Source organism: Lipotes vexillifer, unplaced genomic scaffold (assembly GCF_000442215.2).
Source record: "Lipotes vexillifer unplaced genomic scaffold, Lipotes_vexillifer_v1.1 scaffold788, whole genome shotgun sequence".
NCBI classification, from domain to species: domain Eukaryota; kingdom Metazoa; phylum Chordata; class Mammalia; order Artiodactyla; family Lipotidae; genus Lipotes; species Lipotes vexillifer.
The window spans coordinates 1,384,549-1,408,423 of record NW_006791862.1 but is presented as its reverse complement, the minus strand read 5'-3'; the positions used below and the strand labels follow the sequence as shown (position 1 = coordinate 1,408,423).

The following is a 23,875-nucleotide window of genomic DNA, read 5'->3' as shown; positions in this document are numbered from 1 at the left end:
AAAGTTTGAAAACCACAGGATTATATTATAAATTCCCTTTTATTTCTGAATTTTAAAATATTTATAAATATTAAGTAATACAAAGAAGACTGCAGTACAGAATTACTTTCTTTGGTAATATAGTGTGTTATTTTTCTTTGCTTCATGAAAGAGCTTAATGGAGCTTATTAATAACAACACAGTATATCTTTGATATGCAGTTCAACTTTTCTTCTTTTTTCCTTTTTCTTCTTAGTCTTTCCAAATAAGGATAATTGTGGTCTCTGACATTTTTTTTCAGTTCTTGATTTTTTAAACTGATTTTTATTTTTTACATGCTAAAGTCATTTTGAGCTATAGGAATTGATATAAGATAGAGACAGGCAGGCAAACAAAACCAAACACTAAATGATAGTAATGTATTTTCTGCTAGAAAGTTAAGTTTTATAATTATACCAGGAAAAAGAGAAATACTTCCTAGGACAATGGGAGCTACTGATAAACTTTTTTTTTTTTTTTTAACTCAGTCAGTTTATGGGAGTCATGCCTCCTTTCATAAACATGTCATTATTACCATTAGGAAGTTTGTTTGTTGTGATTTACATTGTCTTCCTATTTTACAGGTTTGTTTAATGCTTTTGATGAAAATCGTGACAATCACATAGATTTTAAGGAGATATCCTGTGGGTTATCAGCCTGTTGCAGAGGACCCCTGGCCGAAAGACAAAAATGTAAGTGTGTTAAACATTGTCACAAAATTTGCAAACTATACAGAGAAAAAAATCAGCATTCATTCATATAAAAATCATCTGTGGATTGAGGCTTGAATTTTCATTACTCTGGCAAATAGCAATCTCATGTTGAGGTTTTACTGAGGTCGCTGTAAGGATTCAGTCTCCTATTTTCTGTGGAGTGATTTGGGATTTGTCATTAGTAACGGGGTTGGTTTTTCCAAATGAATATGCAGTTCATGATAAATGAACTACATCAGTCATGATGTATTTGAAAATGTTAAGCATTTAGAAAATATTTTCTGGTAGTCTATAGAGAATTTTGTGTCTTGCATGATTTGAAGTATAACTTATTTTCTGTCACTTGAATACATTAGTATTTTATTAGCAAAGTGAAATATATGATCAAAACACAGTTTTATTAAATACTAAAATGGTCTTTTAAGCCTAACTAAAATGTTATAGTATAATTTATAAGCATATTAAATTAATAAATCTTAACTATATTTGAGAAAATGCAACAGTTTAGGTTCCAACATTTAATTGGAACCAATTCTAATATATTTACAAGTGTCATTATCTCTGTGTCTTTCTAAAATACAGCTTCACAAATGTTGCCTATTTGGGGTATGCTACTTGTTATTTGATATTCTTCAGTAATGTGCTGTGATGCACTCCATTGATTTAATAGCATAATTATCATGGGAGTATATGAAATAGATAAGTATGTAATCTAAAAAATGTATATTTCTTTTTTCTTCCCTGATATGGTATACCATTATTCCAACCTGGCTTTACGATAGATTATTTGTTCCCATTAAAGTTCAAATATTAAATAAAGAGGCTGAAATCTTTGCTTTTCAATTGAGGTTTATTATTACCTTAAATTTTTTTTTTAATTTCTTTTTTGCTACTGGAAGTTAATAAACTAGAGTGATTCATTTGATGTTAATTAGCAAAGTGCTGCTATTTCTAATTCTTAGTCTGTTGTATATAAACAAAGAATTGAAGAGTTGAAATTGTTCTTTGGCCAAAAATGAGTGTGCCTTAATTACATTGGAGAGGCAAAATCTTTATACTGTTATCCCTCAGTATCTGCTGGGGATTGGTTCTGGGACCTCCTCGGATACCAAAATCCATGTATACTCAAGTCCTTGTATAATATGGCATAGTAGTTGCATATAACCTATGCACATCTTGTATACTTTCAATCATCTCTAGGTTACTTATAATACCTAATACAATGTAAATAGTTGTAAATACAATGTAGATGCTATGTAAATAGTTGCCAGTGTGGCAAATTCAAGTTTTGCTCTTGGGGACTTTATGGAAAATTTTTTTCTTAATTTTTATATATTTTCGATCTGTGGTTGATTGAATCTGCAAATGTGGAACCTGTGGATACAGAGGGCCAACTGTACCACCTTGTTATTGCTGATTCTTAATGTAGATGGAATATTTTCAGCATTGTGAGAATCAACTCTGAAGTGATCAGTTTTAAATATTAGAAATTAATTTAAAGGCTTGAATTACCTCCTCAAAATCTGTGAGGTATTGTATAGTAATTTGGCTCTTATTTTTCAGTTTGCAAGGAATTTAACTCTAGATTTCGGGGAAGGATAGGGTTTTCCAACCTGGCTAATGATGTAGATAGAGAGACTTAGCAAGTATGTGTAGGAAGTCCTACAAGTTCAGAGGACTTTAATGACATAGTCTGCTTCAGATGAGCAGACTTAATCCAGAATATACTTGCTTAAGAAACTAAGTAATTTTACTAAGGCAGCTTCCAGTAAAACGTATTGTACTTCAGAATATAAAAGTGATTTCCCTTCATAAGAGTTTCTTTTCTTTAGTTTGCTTCAAGGTGTTTGATGTTGACCGTGATGGAGTTCTCTCCAGGGTTGAACTGAGAGACATGGTGGTTGCACTCTTAGAGGTCTGGAAGGACAACCGCACCGATGACATCCCGGTAAATTCTGGTTGTATGCATCTTGTTGCATGTAAATTTCCAACAGGAAAACGGAGTGAAAAATTTTAAAAAGAGATCAAGAGAAAGGGATTTGTTATTACCTCTAGTTGCTATATTATGCTACTCAAAATATCCATAGCTGAAGGTACAAAATTGGAAAAAGAATTTGCCTTAGAAAATTTCATAAACTGAATGTATTGTGTAAAGTAAAAATGAAACCAGAGGGAAATTGGCTTAATTTTTTAAAGCAAGTGTAACAATCTATTAATGGTAATTTTAAAAAATACTTGACCAAAATATCGTATACCTTCGTCACTGACTAGTAAAGATGATATCTACTCTTTTCTAATTACTTCTTTGGGTTTCTGTTTTTAAAGGAATTACACATGGATCTATCTGACATTGTAGAAGGCATATTGAATGCACATGACACCACAAAGGTGAGTCTCGCTGGGACTAATCCTTTTCTAAAAATATCTTGTACTCTGAATTGGTTTATATAGTTTATATATATATTTAAATCTCTTCTACCTCATCCCCACCAAGTGCTTATTTGGATCTGTTGTTACAACACCTCCAAGTTGTCTCTAAAGATAGCCCATTCCATCTTTAAACAACTCCATTAAGTGTTATATACATAAAAACATTTATTATATTTTATAAGCTAGGCATTTTATAAAAATTAAGTAGACACAGCCCTTGCCATCATTTATAATCTTTATTTCTCCCATTTTAATAAGTTATGGTAGGGCTAACCTTATACTGAGCGAAAGAATGCACAGAAAAAAGAACACATATTGTATGATTCCATTTATGTGAAGTTCAAGAACAGAGGCAAAACGGTGTTACAACAGTGATTTCGGGGATGAGTGATTTAACTGGGGAGGACCATAAGGATATTTGGGATGATGGAAATGACCTTTTATCTCAATCTGGGTGGTACATATATTCTTATAAAAAATTTAAAAAGTAATATTGGTAAAGATCTCTTCTGAGTTCTTTAATGGCAGCCAGAATAAGCGTGTAATTAATAGCTTATATATATTTTGCCTTCTGTATGAAAATGTAATTTTTGGTACACTTTGACACCAAGAAAATATTGCTTTACTCAACTTACAAGAGTAATGTTAAATTGCATTTTGGGGAAATGTAATGTAGATACTCATTTTTTATATTTATTAAATTCTTTTAAATCTCTAAGAACTCTGATAAAATTGCCAGATATTTCTAAGAAGGTCTTAGAAAATTGTTAGGATCAAAGGTCATAATCCAAAGAGTCTGCAAAAATGCTTTCAAAATTAGTAAATGCTTCATTTTCCCTACTCAGGGCCTTTTGTGGGTTCCGTAAGTAACCTTTGAACCAGAAGATACTGTGAGTTATTTTCCAGGTCTTATTGGCGGAAGAAGATTGTTGGTGATAAATTGTCCTCATTGCCATTGACTATTTCAACAAAATTTGGTTACTTTTAAACTTATCCTAGCTGGCCTACTTCTCAGATGAACACATAGCGTCTACCTTAAATTACTGGTTTTCTTTCAGACATATGACAATTAGAAGTTTAATAAACCAGATTTTATTCAAATACTATAAAAAATGAGATATTTTAAAATACTGTTTCTCTTTCAGATGGGCCATCTTACTCTAGAAGACTATCAAATCTGGAGCGTGAAAAATGTTCTGGCCAATGAATTTTTGAATCTACTTTTCCAGGTATGTTTAAGGTAAATGACAGGTACAGAGGACAGTGGTACCAGTAGTTCTGCATCTTTTCCATATGTAATAGTTATTACAACTAGGCTACAAAACCATATATTATAAAAAGAACTACATTATCCCGTACACGACCTGAAGGATGGTGAGAGAGCATGAGTGCCTACTGAAGTTTCTCAAAGTCATGAGACGATAGGAGGGTAGAATAGAGCTGATTATGTTTATCTTACAAGCAATGACAGAGGAGAATGTAGACACATAGAGAATAATTTGCTATTTTTCTTCATTGTTGTCTTGTTTAAAGGCCCCCTCCTAACAAGTAAGGCTGTATGAACAGAGAGATGGATCATAAGTAGGCAGCTGTAAATTTTTCACAAAATATACAATCTTCCCAGTTAGGAGATTATCTTAGATGCAAGACTGTTTCTCAGTTTTGTTTTTTTTTCTAATTCTTTAGAAGGTCCAAAAAAGATTGAAGAAGGAGGAGGAAAGAATAGCTGCTAGGAGTGAGCAGCCATATTTTAACTGTTTTCCCAGTTAAAATACTTCTCTTGCTCCAATTTAAAAAAATAACTTATGGTTTCCCATTTTTCATAGTTCTTTATAAATATTTGTTGATTTAGGAGTGGTATTTTAGATTCTCCTTATTATATTTTCCTTTCCTTGTAAAAGCATCCCTGTGAAAGTCAGAAAGGTTTAGTATCTTTGTATGTATCATGATCTTCCATTGCAAATAAAGAGTAACTTGTCTGTGACACAACGATAATACATGGAAATTGAACTCTTCCTTATAGCTAATGACTAATCAATGTATATTTAAAGCATATGCAATCTGATAAGCCTATAACAGCCATATAAATCACTCAGCTGCTCCACTATCAGTTTTCAGCAGGGATTTAAGTTGATGGCTTTGTAAAACAAAAAATGTACAGAAATAATATAAATCACTACTATAAACAGAAGTGACTTGCTTGGTAATACGAAAATTGATCAGCTATTTTTTTATCTCGTTTAAAATAATATTCTCAACTACTTTAAGTCATAATTAGTTATATAAACATTTTGACCCCTTAAGTAAACTTTATGTTCACTTAATATATGAGTAAGCAGACTGTTATGCTAATTAGTTTTATTTTCTATCTGTGTCTTAAAATAGGTAGAGTTAGCTGGTAAGATCAGTGATAAAAGCTTGAATTATGCTCTTATTTTATTTGCCAAGATCCCACTCTTGCCTGAGTATTTAAGTGTAACATAAGTATCAGTAGAATTAGTAAACCATTCTTGTGGTAATACTTTATTTTCAATCCTTTTTAATAAACTCAGTGCCCAATATTTTGCAGAGGAAGCATGCTAAACATGAGCAGGATCTTCTATCTTATACATTTGTCAGAAAGTATCAAATGTTAAATAATGTGGTAAGCAGAATAACTCAGCCTACCCCCACCCCCACCAATATCCATGCCCTAATCCTTGGAACCTGTGAATATGTTATTTTACATGGCAAAGGGGATTTTGCAGATGTATCAGTTTAAGGACTCTGAGATGGGGAGATTGGCCTGTATTATCCAGATGGGTCCAGTCTAATCACATGAGTCCTTAAAAGTGGAAAATCTTTCTCAGCTGTGGTCAGAGAGAAAGAAATGACGTTGGAAGAAGAGTGAGAGAGGTGCAAGTGGCTAGCTTTGAAGAAAGAGGAAGGGGCCACGAGCAAAGGAATGTGGGTGAACTCTAGAAGCTGGAAAAGGCAAGGAAGCATATTCTTCCTTTGACCTCCAGAAAGGAATACAGACAGCCCTGTTGCCGTCTTAATTTTTAGCCTAGTGAGATCCATGCCTTACTTTTGACCTACATAATGTAAGATAATGAATTTGTGCTGTTTTAGGCTGCAAATTTTGTGATAATTTGTTACAGCAGTAATAAAAAAAAACGATACAGAGGGAGATAATCCATATTTATGGATTGGAAGGCTCAATACTTTAAAGATGTCAGTTCCCCTTCAGTTGATTTAAAGATTTGTGCACTCACAATCAGAATCCCAAAAAGTTCATTGTTGTCATTGTGTTTTTGCAGAACTTGACAAGCTGATTCTAAATACACAGAGAAGTATGAAGGGCCAAAAATAAAAATAGCAAAGGTGATATTAAAGAACAGTGGACTTGTATTACCAGATATTAGAACTTGTTATAAAATAACAGTATTAAGACAATGTGATATCTGCATAAAGTTAGACAAACCAGTGGAACAGTATTGAGAGTTCTTAAACAGACCTACATAGGTATGATCACTTGATTTATAACAAAGAAGACATTGCATTGCAGATGCAAAGGGGTGGTCTTTTCAGTAAGTGGTACTGAATTAATTAGTATTCATATGGTGAAAACATGCATCATTATTCCCACCCCATTATAATACATGAAAAGTAATTTAGGTAGATTATAAATCTAATAAATTTGAACGGTAAACAATAAAATGTCTAGAAAATAATATAGGAGATATTTTCATGACTTTGAGGTGGCAAAGAGTTCTTAAACAGGACGCGCGCAGCAATGAAGACCCAATGCAGCCAAGATACTTCCAGAGAGCACTAAGCATAAAGAAAAGTTTTAAGTTGGACTTCAGTAAAATTAAGAATTCTTTTTATCAAGAGATACCATTAAGAAAATGAAAAGAGGGACTTCCCTGACGGTCCAGTGGTTACGATGCCACGCTTCCAATGCAGGGGACACGGGTTCGATCTCTGGTTGGGGAACTAGGATTCCCCATGCCACGCGGTGTGGCCAAAAAAAAAAGAAAAGAAAAGAAAAGATAAGAATATATTTGCTATACCTGTATCCAACAAAAGACTTGTATATAGGGCATACAAAGAGCAAAAATCAATGGAAAAAAGGCAGAAGCTCAATAGCAAAGTGTACAAAAAACTTGAACAGGTGCTTCACAAACGAGAATATCCAAATAGCTAATAATTATGAAAGGGGGCTAACTTCTTTAGTCATAATGGAAATACATTTTAAAATCACACTTGGAGTACCATTAGACATCCATTAGAATGGTTAGCTTTGAGGTGATATGAAGCATTGTTGAGGATAACAAGAAACTGGAACTCTTACACATTGCCAGTAGGAATATAAATTCTTACAAGTATTTTGGAAATTGTTTGGCTGTTTTTATGTATACTCTATGACTCAGCAAATCTACCCCATGTATGTACCCTACAGAAACGTGTATATCTGAGCACCAAGAAACATAGAATAGGTTTTTATAATCACTTTTTATTACAGCCCCAAACAGAAAATGACCCGAGTACCTATCAACAATAAATCCATAAACAGAAATGGTAGCACATGCATACATATGGTTTACTTTAAAACAATAAATATAAATATACTGGTGCTATACACAACCACATGGATGAATCTTACATAATTTTGAGTGGAAAATACTGGGCCAGAAAATTCAAAAGCAGACAAAACCAATCCATGGTGGTAGAATTTAGTATAGTGAACACATTAAAGGGGTACACATCTGCAAATGTGTCTGGGAAAGAACTCAAAGTGGAGCTTCGGGAGAGGTAGCAATGTTCTGTTTCTTGACTGGATGAAGGTTACATAGGTGTGTTTACTTTGTGAAAAGTCACTAAACTGTACACTTAAGATTTGTTCACTTTTATCACTTTGCTGTACATGTGAAACTAACACAATATTGTAAATCAACTATACTTCAATTAAAAAATCTTTTAAAAATATTGTTCACTTTTAAGCATGTATATTATATTTCCTTTTCATTAAGTTTGCTTACAAAAACCCAGCTACCTGTGCTTCCCTCGTGGCGCAGTGGTTAAGAATCCACCTGCCAATGCAGGAGACACGGGTTTGAGCCCTGGTCCAGGAAGATCCCACATGCCGCGGAGCCACTAAGCCCGTGCACCACAACTACTGAGCCTGCGCTCTAGAGCCCGTGAGCGACAACTACTGAGCCCATGTGCCACAACTACTGAAAGCTGCATGCCCTAGAGCCCGTGCTCTGCAACAAGAGAAGCCACCGCAATGAGAAGCCTGCGCACCGCAACCAAGAGTAGCCCCCGCTCACCACAACTAGAGAAAGCCCGCACGCAGCAACGAAGACCCAACGCAGCCAAAAATAAATTAAAAAAAAAAACAAAACCCAAAGCCCAAGTATGCATCAGTAGGAGAATGGATAAAATGGTATTTTCAAACAGTGGACTGTTATTCAGCAATAAAAATGAATGAACTACTGATACGTGCATGAATCTTATAAACCTAATTTGTGTACTGTTAAGTAAATTGTGCCTCAAAATGTAAACAAAACTATAAACAGGCATGCTGATGTATTTACAGGGAGTTGTACTAATAGCTATAATTTACTTTGAAATGCATGTAAAAATTAAGATGATGAATTGAGGGATGAATAGATTAAGTATAATAAAAATGTTAATGTTAGACTTAGGTAATGGGTATGAGGTGTTCAGTGTAAAATTCTTTCAACTTTTCTGTATTTTTGAAAATTGTCATGTTAAATGTTGGGGGAAAAATCGTATCTTTTGTGATGATATTTAGAGAAGGCAAATAAATTGAGGAGAAAATGAGCCTTAAAAAAGCATATTTAGGGCTTCCCTGGTGGCGCAGTGGTTGAGAGTCCGCCTGCCGATGCAGGGGACACGGGTTCGTGCCCAGGTCTGGGAAGATCCCACATTCGCAGAGTGGCTGGGCCCGTGAGCCATGGCCACTGAGCCTGCGCGTCCGGAGCCTGTGCTCCGCAACGGGAGAGGCCACAACAGTGAGAGGCCCGCGTACCACAAAAAAAAAAAAAAGCATATTTAGCACTAGTGGCAATAATGTTTTTCTTAGAGTTGTTCAAATTGAAATGCCACCATTATCCTTCATTTTCTGTGTCCTTTTCATCTCCCCTTCACCTCTCTGCCCAGGTGCCATGGTATGCTCTTCAGATTTCAGGAAAGGAAGTAATATTCTCTCTGTGAGACAATTAAGATATATAGTGTTAATGAAATATTCTGAAAAGTAGTTTCTTCCTTCCTTTCTCCTTTTCTTCCTTTCTTCCTTTCTCTGTCTCTCTCTCTCTCTCTCTGTGTCTCTTTATCACGCAGAGATTTGGAAATTGCCTTCCATTGCAATGGTTTGTTTAAAAAGAAACAACAAAACAGAAAACTTAAGTTTAAAGTTCAGATTTGCTTAAGTGGATCATTGATAATTCATCAATTGAAAGCTATTGCTGATTTAGATTCCCATCTAGAATATGGATCTCATACAGAGAATGTGAAATAGTCTATAGTCCCGTCATTGGCACCAAAGAAGTTTAATTTACCACTTTTATCTCTAGGTATGTCACATAGTTCTGGGGTTAAGACCAGCTACTCCGGAAGAGGAAGGACAAATTATTAGGTAAGTTTGTAGTTTCAATCTGTATATTTTTCATTATATAGTTGAAATTTCTGACACCTGAAATATATTGTTACTGAGTAACAGCATGTCCCATTTTAACGTTATTATTACAATAGCACTTTGTTTCTCCAAAATAGTTATGTAATGAAATTTTTTGTTAAACTAACTTCCTAACCAAGGGATTGGGTTAAGATATTTAAAGTGTACAATGTGGTGACTTGATATATTGTATACATTATGAAAGGATTTCACCCATTGAGTTAATTAACACACCATCATCATCAGCTCACATATTTACCTTTCGGGGGTGGGGGGTGAGAACATTGAAGTTCTGCTGTCTTAGCAGGTTTCATTTATATAATACATTGTTATCAACTATATCACATTGGATTTGAAGACCTTATATATCTTATAATGGAAATTTGTACCTTTTTTACTGACCTCTGTTTCTCCCAGCCCCTGGCAGCCACTTTCCTCTTCAGTTTCTGAATTTGACTTTTTTTTTTTTTGATACCATGCAGTGTTTGTCTTTCTCTGTCTGGCTTATTTCACCTAGCTTAATACCCTCCAGCTTCATCCATGTTTTTGTAAATGACATGATTTCCTTCTCTTTTAAGGCTGAATAAAATTCCATTTTATATATATAAAAACACCACATTTTCTTTATCCATTCATCCGCTTTGGGACACTTAAGATTATTTCCATACCTTGGCTACTGTGAATAATACTGTAATGAACTTGGGAATAGAGCTGTCTCTTCAAGATAATGATTTCCTTTCCTTTGGATATATACCCGGGAGTGGGATTGCTGGATCATACGGTAGTTCCATTTTTAATTTCCTGAGAAACCTCCACACTGTTTTCCGTGATGGCTGTATCAGTTTACATTCCCACCAACAGTGTACAAGGGTTTCTTTTCTCTACATCCTTGCCAGCATTTGTTATCTCTTATCTTTTTTATAATAGCCATCCTAAAAGATGTGAGATGATATCTCATTGTGGTTTTGATTTGTTTTTCCCTCATTTTTAGTGATGTTGAGCACCTTTTCGTGTAGCCATTGACCATTTGTATGTTTTCTTTAGAAAAATGTCTATTCAGGTCCTTTGCCCGTTTTTTTTTCTTTGCCCATTTTTTTAATTGGATTGTTTTGGTTTTTTGCTAGTGAATTATATGAGTTCTTTGTATATTTTGGATATTAACCCCTTATCAAATATGTGGTTTGCAAATATTTGCTTCCATTTTATAGGTTGCCTTTTCATTTTGTTGATGGTTACACTGTTGACACTCTATCACATATGCACATACGTATATACCTCTGATGGAATTTGTAAATTTTTTACAAAAGTGAGAATATTCTGAAATATAGTTTTACTTTCTGCTTACATTTCCACTGCAGATAATATAAAATGACACTTTTATTTATCAATAAAATCCTCTTATAATTTAAATGATTGGCTAATAGGTCCTATTCATCCCCTAATTTTATCTCTATTTTTCTTTAACATAAGTATATTGGAACAATTTAGTAATAAAGTCTATAAGCCTTTGATTAGAGATTTACTTAGGCAGAATTACTTGAAGTCATATACCTGGGTTAATGAGCCTGTATATTTTTATAGTTATAATTCAATTTTTAATACCTTAAGTATCTTTCATTGCTTTAGGATTACTATTATACTACATATTTATATAGAAAGTTTTAGAAATATGACTGAATCTCTACTAAACTTTACTTTTAGAATAAAGTCTCAACATATAGTTTGTCACTTGACTTTTTCCTAAAGTAGTGTGTATAGCTACTTTTTTAGTAGTTTCTTTTGGCTTTGGACTAATGGATAGAAGAGATTTTACTGAAACAGAGCTGTTGGGAACACCAGAGAACAAGATTACGTAGTCACATTTAAATAGGCGGTGCCAGTTGAGATTTAGGTTGCTTGAAGTAGTAAATATATTTTGTTTTTAAAATGGATTTTTTAAAATGGTTCTTAAAGAAGGTTAGGCAAAATCCATTTTTTTAAAATGTTGTTTTCATAAAAACTGTAGTCTTGTGTAGTCTTTTTAATTTTCATGCTCAGAAGACTTCTTATTTACAGTTTACAGATATTGACAGTGTTGCTTGATTTTCTCTAATGTTTAACTCTCGTAAAATAAAAATTAAAAATACATTGAAGTGTACAAATGAGATAGTGTAAGGAAATACTAAAAGGCTTTTATGTAGCTGCAGTAGCTTTTTTTTCTGACAGCACTGCAATATAATTTCATATTATACTAATATCTTCTTAAGTCATTATGACTTAGCATAGATATTAAGAATGCTGTGTAAACTGTATATATATGTCTTGGCTTATTTTGCAAATGTTCATAGCAACCCTATTTAAAAATATAATATTGAGATAATCTTATATTTTTATAAAACTTTGTCCTTTGCAAAATACTTACACTTAGGTTATTTCATCTAGTCCTCAGAATAACTGCATGAAATTAATTTTATCATCCCATTTTATAAAAGAGAAAACTGAGATTCACAAAAGTTGAGGAACTTAACTAAAATTACATGGAGGTGGCAGAATCAAGTCTAGGACTTTTTTCATTAAAAACACAACTACTGCTTTCTGTATTTTTCAATAAATCTGAATTTTAAATCCTAGGTTCCAAATTTTTTATTTCATTTGGATTTCTGAGTTTTGTTTTATCTTGCCTCCATTTTTCACTTCAAAAATTCGTTTTACTGTGATGGTTTTTGATGGATGAGTCAGGGAATCACGCTTCTAGTTGCTAGACGGGATGCTACCTGATTCATGAATCATTGAATAAACTGAACTAGATCTTCAAAAAAAAAATCTTTTTTTAAATAAAAAGTAAAGGATGAGGGACTGCCTTGGTGGTCCAGTGGGTAGGACTCCACACTCCCAATGTAGGGGGCCCGGGTTCAATCCCTGATTGGGGAAATAGATCCTGCACACATGCCACAACTAAAGAGTTCGCATGCCACAACTAAGAGCCGCATGCTGCAGCTACGAAGTCTGCCTGCTAAAACTAAATATCCCACGTGCTGCAACTTAAGACCCAGCACAGCTAAAATAAATAAATATTTTTAAATAAATAAATAAATAAAGGATGAGTCAGGTTGTTACATAGGCAATGAAGTGAAAGAAATATTTGTCTCACAAAAAAAAAGAAAGAAAGAAATATTTGTCGCTAACTTAAAGAATCAGTACTTTGTTTAAAAATCAGTATCATGGACTTCCCTGATGGTGCAGTGGTTAAGAATCTGCTTGCCAATGCAGGAGACACAGGTTCGATCCCTGGTCTGGGAAGATCCCACATGCTGCAGAGCACCTAAGCCCGTGTGCCACAACTACTGAGCCTGTGCTCTAGAACCCGTGTGCCACAACTACCGAGCCTGCATGCTTGGAGCCCCTGCTCTGCAACAAGAGAAGCCACCGCAAAGAGAAGCCTCCATACCACACTGCAACAAAGAGCAGCCCCCACTCGCTGCAACCAGAGAAAGCCCACGCACAGCAATAAAGACCCAAAGCAGTAAAGAAAAAAATAATTAATTAATTAATTTAAAAATCAGTATCATGATTTCTGCAATGGCTGAGTGAAGATCTCAGCAAATTCTCTCCCCAAAAAGCAACTGGGCAAAATTGTCAGCCAACCATTTCAGGACTCTGAAAACTGAACAGAGTTATTCAGCAAATTGAGAAGCATTTATTCAAGAAAAACTACTAAACCTTGGTAAGAATAATGGGATTCTGTAGTATTTCTACCTGAGACTGTTCCCATGCCCTCCCATCCAACAGATCTGCATGATAGTTTTACCAGGGCAGGCCAGAGAGGGCTGACTTGATTTGCAGTAGAGCAGGGCTGAGTGCCTGGCCAAGAGAATTGTAAAAAAAAATGGGGGTGGGGGGTGGAATTAGAAGTTTGGGATTAACATATACATACTACTGTATATAAAATAGATAAACAACAAGGGCCTGCTGTATAGGGAACTATATTCGATATCTTGTAATAATCTATGATGGAAAAGAATCTGAAAGGAATATATATATATATGTGTATCTGAATCAATTTGCTGTACATCTAAAACTAACACAACATTGTAAATTGACTATACTTCAATTAAAAAAGGAAAGCAAACGCGGAGTGGCTGGGCCCGTGAGCCATGGCCGCTGAGCCTGCGCGTCCAGAGCCTGTGCTCCACAGCGGGAGAAGCCACAACAGTGAGAGGCCCGCGTACCGCAAAAAAAAAAAGAAAAAAAAAATGAAAGCAAAAAAAGAAAATAAGAATATAAACAATCTTATAAAAATATTGTAAAAAACAGTAGAGATCACATGGTGGCAAACAATCAGGGAACATCGCTAGCTTGGGGTTGAGGTACTGGTTAAGGGAAGCAGCAGACTGACAGCCCAGTCAAAATTTTAACAAAGAGATCCAGAGAACAAGATAACCATAGTGAGTATTAATAAACTTCCCCATATTCTAAATGATTTGGAAGGCTGCTAGTATATACAAGACTACATGCAAGCTCAGAAGACACCAAAGCGAGCCTTAGATGTCTATTCATTCCTGGTTTAATGGGAATCCTTGCACATGGAGAAAGTAAAAGCCTTCCCTTGCACAGAGAAGGTTTGTAACCTTTCTGAACTTTGCATGTGTTTCTCAAATGGTGAACACAGATCCATCAGAGAAAAGGTGCAAGTGGCTCCAGATGTTTAAGCACAGCCTCTCACCAGTCATTGGCTGGCAAGTAAGTTATGCTCTTCCCAAGAAATCCAGGCTTAAAAATAAATATAAGAAATAATAATAAAGAAAACTGGGACTTCCCTGGTGGTCCAGTGGTTAAGTCTGCCTTCCAATGCAGGGGACGTGGGTTTGATCCCTGGTCGGAGAACTAAGATCCCACATGCCGTGGGGCAACTAAGCCCGCGTGCCACAACTACTGAGCACACAGGCCACAACTAGAGAGCCCAGGCACCACAACTAGAGAGTCCATGCGTTCTGGAGCCCATGCACCACAGCTAGAGAGAAGCCCACATGCCACAACACGGAGCAGCCCGTGTGCCACAGCGGAGGATCCCACATGCCTAAACGAAGATCCTGCATGCCACAACTAATACCCAATGCAGCCAAAAATTAAATAAATAAATAAATATTTAAAAATAATAATAAAGAAAACTGAGCAGCCTTATACTTGCAGAAGAGACAGACTCTACAGAATTAGTTCAGGAAGTCACAAGAACACACCGGGGGGCGGTCAGAATCCAGAGTTGCTGAAATATATTCTCAAATATGTCTGGTTTTCGATAACAAAAAATTACAAGACATTCAACAGAATAGGAAAATATGACCCGTATACGGAGGGAAAACTAGTTGATAGAAACTGTCTCTGAGGTGGCCACTGATGTTAGACTTAGTACGCAGACTTCAAAGCAGTATTTGAATATAAATGTTTTCAAAGAACTAAAGTAAGCTTTTTTTTAAAGAATTAAAGTATCATGACAATGACTGCTCAAATACAAAATATCAGTAAAGAGACAGAAATTTTAAAAGAGAAGCCAATAGAAATTCTGGAGTTGAAAAGTACAGTAAGTGAAACAAAAATTCACAACAGATTTGAACCGACAGAGAAATAACCAGCGAAATATAATATAAACCAATAGAGATTTTTCCAATATGAAGAACAGAAACAAAAGAATAAATAAAAGTGAACAGCACTTCAGAGACATGGAATGCCAGAAATAAGTATACCAACATAAACATAATGGAAGTTCCAGAAGGAAAGGAGAGAGAGAGAAAAGAGCAGAGAAAAATATTTGACAAATTAATGGCTGAACCTTCCAAAATGTGTTGAAAATCAGTAATTCAAGAATTCCAGTGAACTGCAAGTAAGTGAAACATAAAGAGATTCATATCTAGACACGTGGTCAAACTGTTAAAAGCTACAGGCAAAGAGAAGATCTTAAAAGCAGGAAGAGAAGAATGACTTCTTTTGTAGATGGCAACCCCAATACAGCCAGCAGCTGACGTTCTTAAAAGATGGAGGTCAGTAGCCAGTGGGATGGCATTTAAAATGCTGAAAGGGGGCTTCCCTGGTGGCGCAGTGGTTGAGAGTCCGCCTGCCAATGCAGGGGACACGGGGTTGTGCCCCGGTCCGGGAAGATCCCACATGCCGGGGAGCGGCTAGGCCCGTGAGCCATGGCCGCTGAGCCTGCGCATCCAGAGCCTGTGCGCCGCAGTGGGAGAGGCCACAACAACCGAAAAAAAAAAAAAAAAAAAAAAACTTGAAATAAATAGAAAACAAATAACTAAATAGTAGGCATAAATCCAAACCAATAATTACTTTAAATAATAATGAATTAAATACGCTAATCAAAAGCTAAAGATAGACTGAATCTTTTTAAATCCAACTACAGACAGTCCCTGAGTTATGATTTTTTGACTTTATCATGGTTCAAAAGCAATAACATGTTTAGTAGAAACCATAGTTTGAATTTTGATCTTTTTCTGAGCTACTGATATGTGGTACGATACTCTTTTGTAATGCTGGGCAACAGCAGTGAGCTGCAGCTTCCAGTCCGCCACTTAATCACGAGGGTAAGCAACCAATACACTTACAACCATTCTATACTAATACAACCATTGTGTTTTTCACTTCCAGCATAATATTCAATAAATTGCATGAGATATTCAACACTGAATTATAAAATGGGTTTTGTATTAGATGATTTTGCTCAACTGTAGGCTAATATAAGTGTTCTGAGCACGTTTAAGGTAGCCTAAGCTAATCAATCTATGATGTTCAGCAGATTATGTGTATTAAATACATTTTCAACTTAAGATATTTTCAACTTATGATGAGTTTATCGTGCCATAACCCCATCATAAATTGTGGATGATCTGTACTTGAAGACACAAATAGATTGAAAATAAAAGGATGAAAAAGGTACAACCATGCAGATAGTAATCATAAGAGAGCTGGAGTGGCTATACTGATATTAGAATTAAAATGGCTTTTATGCAAAAAAATGTTACTACAGACAGACATTTTATAATGATAAAAGTTTCAATTCATCAGGAAGATATAACAATTGTAAATATATATGCACCCAGTAACAGAACAGTCTACCCAGCAAACAGCAGAATACATATTCAAGTGCACATGGAATACAGTCTAGGACAGACTGTATTCTAGGCCATGGGTTTTCATATTCTGGCCCTTTGGCTAACTTGGGAATGCTACCTGATTTTTATACAGCCTGCAAGCTAAAAATGTTACTTTACATTTTTAAATGTTTGAAAAACATCAAATGGGGATTAATAATTTGGGACACTTTACAATTAAATGAAACTCTAATCTCAGGGTACACAAAGTTTTATTGGAACACAACTATGCACATTCAAAGAAACCTTTGGGGAATGGAAATTTGTTAACCTGATAAAGATTTCTGGAAAAACCTACAACTGATATATCTAATGGTGGAACACTGAAGACTTTTCCCATAAGATCAGGACAAAGGCAAGGATGCTTGCTCTCACCACATCTATCAACTTTGTATTAGAGGTTCTAGCCAGTGAAATCAGGTAAGATTAAATAAATAAATTTTTTAAAGTCATCCAAATTATAAAGGAAGAAGTAAAACCGTTTCTATTTGCAGACATAGATTCTAACTCTTAAAGAATCCACAGAAAATCTATTAGAATTAATAATTAGTTCAACAAGGTTGTAGGATACAAAATCAATTTAAAAAATCAATTGAATTGCTATTTACTAACACTGAATAATTTGAAAGTAAAGTTAAAATTAAGACTCTAGTTCCTTTCTCAACAGAATCAAAGTAAATAAAATCCTAGGAAACAAATTTAATGAAAGAAGTGTGAGACTTGTGCACTGAAAACGACAAAGCCAGGCTGAGAGAAATTAAAATGTTTGTAAATGAAGAGACTTTCCATGTTCATGTGTTTGAAAACTCAGTACTGTCAAGATAATTCTCCCAAACTGATTTATAGATTCAACATGATACCAATCAAAATCCTAGCTTTTTTGTAGAAACTGACAAGATATTCCTAATTTTCATATAGAAGCACAAAGCACTCAGATTAGCCTAAACAACTTCAAAAAAGAACAGAATTGGAGAACTTCCTGCATTCAAACTTACTATAAGCCTGCATTAATCAAGGTAGTGTGGTTCTGGCACATGGACAGACACACAGGTCAATCAAACTGAACTGACAGTTTAGAAATAAACCTTTATATATTTGGTCAATTAATTTCCTACAAATTTGCCAACAAAATGTAATAGAGAAAGGGTTGTCTTTTCAACAGATTGTGTGGGAATGGTTGGATATCCACCTTGAAAAGATTTAGATCCTTACCTATACCATACAAAAACAATGTAGTCCAAATGGATCCCGTAGACGTAAACGTAAAAACTAAAACTATAACATTTCTGGAGAAAAACAATAGAAAGTCTTTGTGATTGGTGTTGCCAAGGATTTCTTAGATATAACACCAAAAGCACAATCCATAAATGAATTTGTTTTGATAAATTGGACATAGTCAAAATTAAAGACTTTCAAGTTTCAAGAGACACCATTAACACAGAGACTGGGAGAAAATATTTGCATATCATTTATTCAGTAAAGGACTTGTTTCCAGGTTATATAAGTGAGTGTTACAACATTTTTAAATCCAAGTAAAATATGCAAAAGACTTGAATAGGCATTTCACTAAATATATATGAATGAATAGCTAGTGCACCCATGCATTTTCAGGGAAGGCAAATTAAAAGCACAATGATAGCAGTGACTCAGTGAAACTGGTGTAGTTCCAAGAGCCTCTCTCTCCACAGAAACAGTGAAAAATAAAGGAAAAACTGTCAAAGCAAACTTTGTTAGAACTCTCAAAAAGAGTTGAAGCTTTATAGCAACTAAGCAAATGCTGGATTTTAAAAAAAGGCCAACTGAAAAAGCAATAGGAAAACTCTGGCAATTATATTTGCCCTTATCTGGTTCATTGTCAGTCTTGCAGATGGCAACCCATGTTCCTGGTTTAGGCACCTGTGCTTGGTTTCACATGGAACAGAGCACACCATGTTCACAAAGATTTGTGTTTGTTCTAACCTGTCTGGGTTTATTTGAAGAACTGACACAAGGAGTTCATCTCTGGTATGCCTAACTGAGAACTTAACCAGGCTGGAAAAGCAGTGGGCATTCCTCAAAAATATTGTAAAGCAAATGAACAAACCGTAACCACCTGGGGCAAAAGATTATAGTTGAGCTGTACAACAGAGTGCCAAAAGTCTAGGAGGAGAAGCTGGAGAGAGTTTCCTTGGAAAATTAGAGCATTTGAAAGCACACTTATGTATACTAGCAAATTTAGAAAGCCATGCACATACTTGTGGCAAGATGCATGCTCAGAATAGACCTGAGAATACCCCTATGTTTTCACCTCTGGCTAATCTCTAGACTGAGGGCATGTATAAAATGAAGGCTAAGGCAGCTGTAAAGAGCCTGGGTAAGCATTGAAGAATTCCCCAGCACAGAGCTATTCTGTAAAGACAGGAGTGGTTTTTGTTTCCTCCTCATCTTCTTCCTCTCCCCACCCTGCCCTCCTCCATCCCCTCCTCCCTATTCTTCCTCTCTTCCTCTCTCTTTTTTTCCCCCTACTATTCCTTTTCTCTCCCTCTTCCCTCGCTCCTGCCATTCAAGGAAATCTCTGTCAAAACACTAGCTGAACACAAGTGAAGTGAAGAGAGACTTCAGAGACAACACATAACAGACTTTACAAAAAATAGTTTAGGAATGTCACTGAACAAACACTATAGCAAGCAACAAAAACCAGCGGGGGCGGGGGGAGGATCAGATTTCCAGAGTTGCCACATTATAATATTCAAAAGGTCTAGTTTTCAACAAAAATTATGAACCATGCAGCAAAACAAGAAAGTCCATTGCACATTCATAAAAGAAATTAACAGAAGCTGTCTCTAAGGGAGCACAGACATTGGACTTAGTAGACAAAGATTTTAATCAACTATCTTAAATATGTTCAGAAAGCTGCTGGAAACCATGAACAAAGAGGTTTAAATAACCAGGAGAATGATGTATGGAGAAACAGATAATATCAGTAAAGAGAAAGTATAAAAAGGAACCAAGCACAAATTCTGGAGCTGAAAAGTACAATAAGCAAAATGAAAAATTCAGTAGAGAGGTTCACCACCAGATTTGAGTAGATAGAAGAAAGAATCAGCAAATTTAAAGGTAGTTCAACTGAACTACCCCAGACTGAGGGGTAGAAAGGAAAAAGAATGAAGGAAGATGAACAGAGCCTAGGAGACCTGTGAAATAGCAGCAAGCATTCATGTGATGGGAATCCCAGAAGGAGAGGAGAGAGAGGAAGTGACAGAATACTTGAAGAAAAAACTTACCAAATTTGATAAAAGACAAGAACCTAAACATTCAAAAAGCTCATTGAACTGCAGGGTTAAACTCTAAGAGATCCACATCAAGACACATTATCATCAAGTTGTCAGAAGCCAGGGACAGAATTTTGAAAGCAGCAAGAGAGAAGCTACTTATCACATACAATGGATCCTCAATAAGATTTAAAGTGCTGAAAGAAAAAACAAAAAACAAGAATTCTATATCCTGCAAAAATATTTCTCCAAGAATGATTTCGATTTTGAAATTAATTCTTATACATGACCCCCAAAGCATAAGCAACCAAAGAAAAAAATGGATAAATTTGGCTTCATCAAAATTAAAAAACTGTTCATCAGAGGGCATTGTCAAGAAAGTGAAAAGAAAGCCTACAGAATGAGACATAATATTTGTAAATCATAGATCTGACAAGGGTCAAGTAAGTAGAATATATAAAGAACTCCTACAGCTCACCAACCAAAAGATAACTCAATTTTAAAATGGGCAAGGGACTTGAATACACATTTCTTCAGAGATGATATACAAGTGGTTATCCAGCAGTTGAAAAGATGCTCAAAAACATTAGTCATTAAGGAAATTTTGCAGTTCAAAACCACATGAAATTCCACTTTGCACCTACTAGGATATTTTTAATTTTTAAAATGGAAAATAAATTTTTTGATGATGTGGAGAATTTGGGATCCTCATTGCATCACTGGTAGAATTGTAAAATGGTGTAATAGCTGCTTTAGAAAACAAGTTGGTACTTCTTCAACGTGGAATTACCACATAATCGAGCAATTCCACTTCTAGGTATATACCTAAAACAATTGAAAATAGACACTCAAATACTTGTAGCCAAATGTTTATATCAGCACTATTCACAATAGCCATAAGGTGGAAACAGCCCAAATATCAACCAGTAGATGAATGAATAAACAAAATGTATATCTATGCCATGAAATATTAGGCATAAAAAGGAATGATGTACTGATACATGCTACATCATGGATGAACCTCACAAATGAAGAAGCCGGACACAGTAGGTCACATATTATATGATTCCATTTATATCCGTGGTCCCCAACCTTTTCAGCACCAGGGGCCGGTTTCGTGGAAGACAATTTCTCCACAGACTCTGGGGGTAGGGTGGGGTGGGGAATGGTTCAGGCAGTAATGTGAGTGATGGTTCAGACGGTAATGCGAGCAATGGGGAGCGGCAGATGAAGCGTTGCTCGCTTACCCGCCACTCACCTCCTGCTGTGTGGCCGGTTCCTAACAGGCCATGGACCAATACTGGTCCACGGCCTGGGGGTTGGGGCCCCCTGATTTATATGAAATATATGAAATATCCAGAATAGGTAAATCTATTGGTACAGAAAGCAGATTGGTGATTGTCAAGGGCTGGGGGAAGGGGGTAATAGAAAATAACTGCTTAGTTGGGATGTGTGAAAATGTTTTGGAGTTCACATAGCATAAAATTAACAATTGTAGCACTGTTGGTAGGAATGTAAATTGATACAGCCACTATGGAGAACAGTATGGAGGTTCCTTAAAAAACTAAAACTAGAACTACCATATGACCTAGCAATCCCACTACTGGGCATATACCTTAAGAAAACCATAATTCAAAAAGAGTCATAGGGCTTCCCTGGTGGCGCAGTGGTTGAGAGTCCACCTGCCGATGCAAGGGACACAGGTTCGTGCCCTGGTCTGAGAAGATACCACATGCCGCAAGTCATGTACCACAATGTTCATTGCAGCACTATTTACAATAGCCAGGACATGGAAGCAACCTAAGTGTCCATTGACAGATGAATGGATAAAGAAGATGTGGCACACATATACAATGGAATATTACTCAGCCATAAAAAGAAATGAAATTGAGTTATTTGTAGTGAGGTAGATGGACCTAGAGACTGTCATACAGAGTGAAGTAAGTCAGAAAGAGAAAAAACAAATACCGTATGCTAACACATATATATGGATCTAAAAAAAAAAAATGGTTCTGAAGAACCTAGGGGCAGAACAGGAATAAAGACTCAAATGTAGAGAATGGACCTGAGGACATGGGGAGAGGGAAGGGTAAGCTGTGACAAAGTGAGGGAGTGGCATGGACATATGTACACTACCAAATGTAAAATAGATAGCTAGTGGGAAGCAGCCAGATGTCACAGGGAGATCAGCTCAGTGCTTTGTGTCCACCTAGAGGGGTGGGATAGGGAGGGTAGGAGGGAGACGCAAGAGGGAGGAGAAATGGGGATAAATGTATATGTATAGCTGATTCACTTTGTTACACAGTACAAACTAACACACCATTGTAAAGCAATTATACTCCAATAAAGATGTTAAAAAAGAAAAAACAATTGTTAAGTATACAATTCAGTGGCATTTAGTACATTTAAAATGTGCAACATACAACCATCTTATGTTATATGAATTTCTCCTCAATAAGAATAGTGTTTTAAAAATCACAGTGTGGGGGCTTCCCTGGTGGCGCAGTGGTTGAGAGTCCGCCTGCCGATGCAGGGGACGTGGGTTCGTGCCCCGGTCCGGGAAGATCCCACATGCCGTGGCGCAGCTGGGCCCGTGAGCCATGGCCACTGAGCCTGCGCGTCCAGAGCCTGTGCTCCGCCATGGGAGAGGCCACAGCAGTGAGAGGCCCGCGTACCGCAAAAAAAAAAAAAAAAATCACAGTGTGGGGACTTCCCTGGTGGTCCAGTGGTAAAGAATCCACCTTACAATGCAGAGGACATGAGTTCGATCCCTGGTCAGGGAACAAAGATCCCACATGCCATTGGGGCAACTAAGCCCACATGCCACAACTACAGAGCCCACTCACCACAACTACAGAGCCCATGCACCTTGGAGCCTGCATGCCACAACTAGAGAAGAGAAAACCCACAGGCCACAACTAGAGAGAAGCCCGAGCACCGCAACAAAGATCCCATGTGCCATAACTAAGACCTCATGCAGCCAAAAATAAATAAAGGAAACCATAAACAAGACGAAAAGACAACCCTCAGAATGGGAGAACATATTTGCAAATGAAGCAATAAACAAAGGATTAATCTCCAAAATATACAAACAGCTCATGGAGCTCAATATCGAAAAAACAAACAACCCTATTAAAAAATGGGCAGAAGACCTAAATAGACATTTCACCAAAGAAGACATACAGATGAAGAGGCACATGAAAAGATTCTCAGCATCACTAATTATTAGAGAAATGCAAATCAAAACTACAGTGAGGTATCACTTCACACTGGTCAGAATGGCCATCATCAAAACAATAAATGCTGGAGAGGGTGTGGAAAAAAGGGAACCCTTTTGCACTGTTGGTGGGAATGTAAATTGATTCAGCCACTATGGAGAACAGTATGGAGGTCCCTTAAAAAACTAAAAATAGAGCTACCATATGACCCAGCAATCCCACTACTGGGCATATACCCTGAGAAAGCCATAATTCAAAAGGACACATGTACCCCAGTGTTCATTGTAGCACTGTTTACAATAGCCAGGACATGGAAACAACCAATGACAGATGAATGGATAAAGAAGATGTGGTACATATATGTAATGGAATATTACTCAGCCAGAAAAAGGGATGAAATTGGGTCATTTGTAGAGATGTGGCTGGA

General features: G+C 36.2%; 1 protein-coding gene across 1 annotated transcript in view; it reads left to right on the top strand.

Annotated features, from left to right (window-relative positions):
* Positions 1–23,875, top strand: part of USP32 (ubiquitin specific peptidase 32) — a 200,329-nt gene that overhangs the window by 128,773 nt on the left and 47,681 nt on the right. The window contains exons 7-11 of the mRNA XM_007464900.1: positions 603–710; positions 2,564–2,679; positions 3,057–3,119; positions 4,307–4,390; positions 9,746–9,807. Of these exons, the coding sequence (XP_007464962.1) occupies positions 603–710; positions 2,564–2,679; positions 3,057–3,119; positions 4,307–4,390; positions 9,746–9,807 (433 nt within the window). The remainder of the gene's footprint in view (positions 1–602; positions 711–2,563; positions 2,680–3,056; positions 3,120–4,306; positions 4,391–9,745; positions 9,808–23,875) is intronic.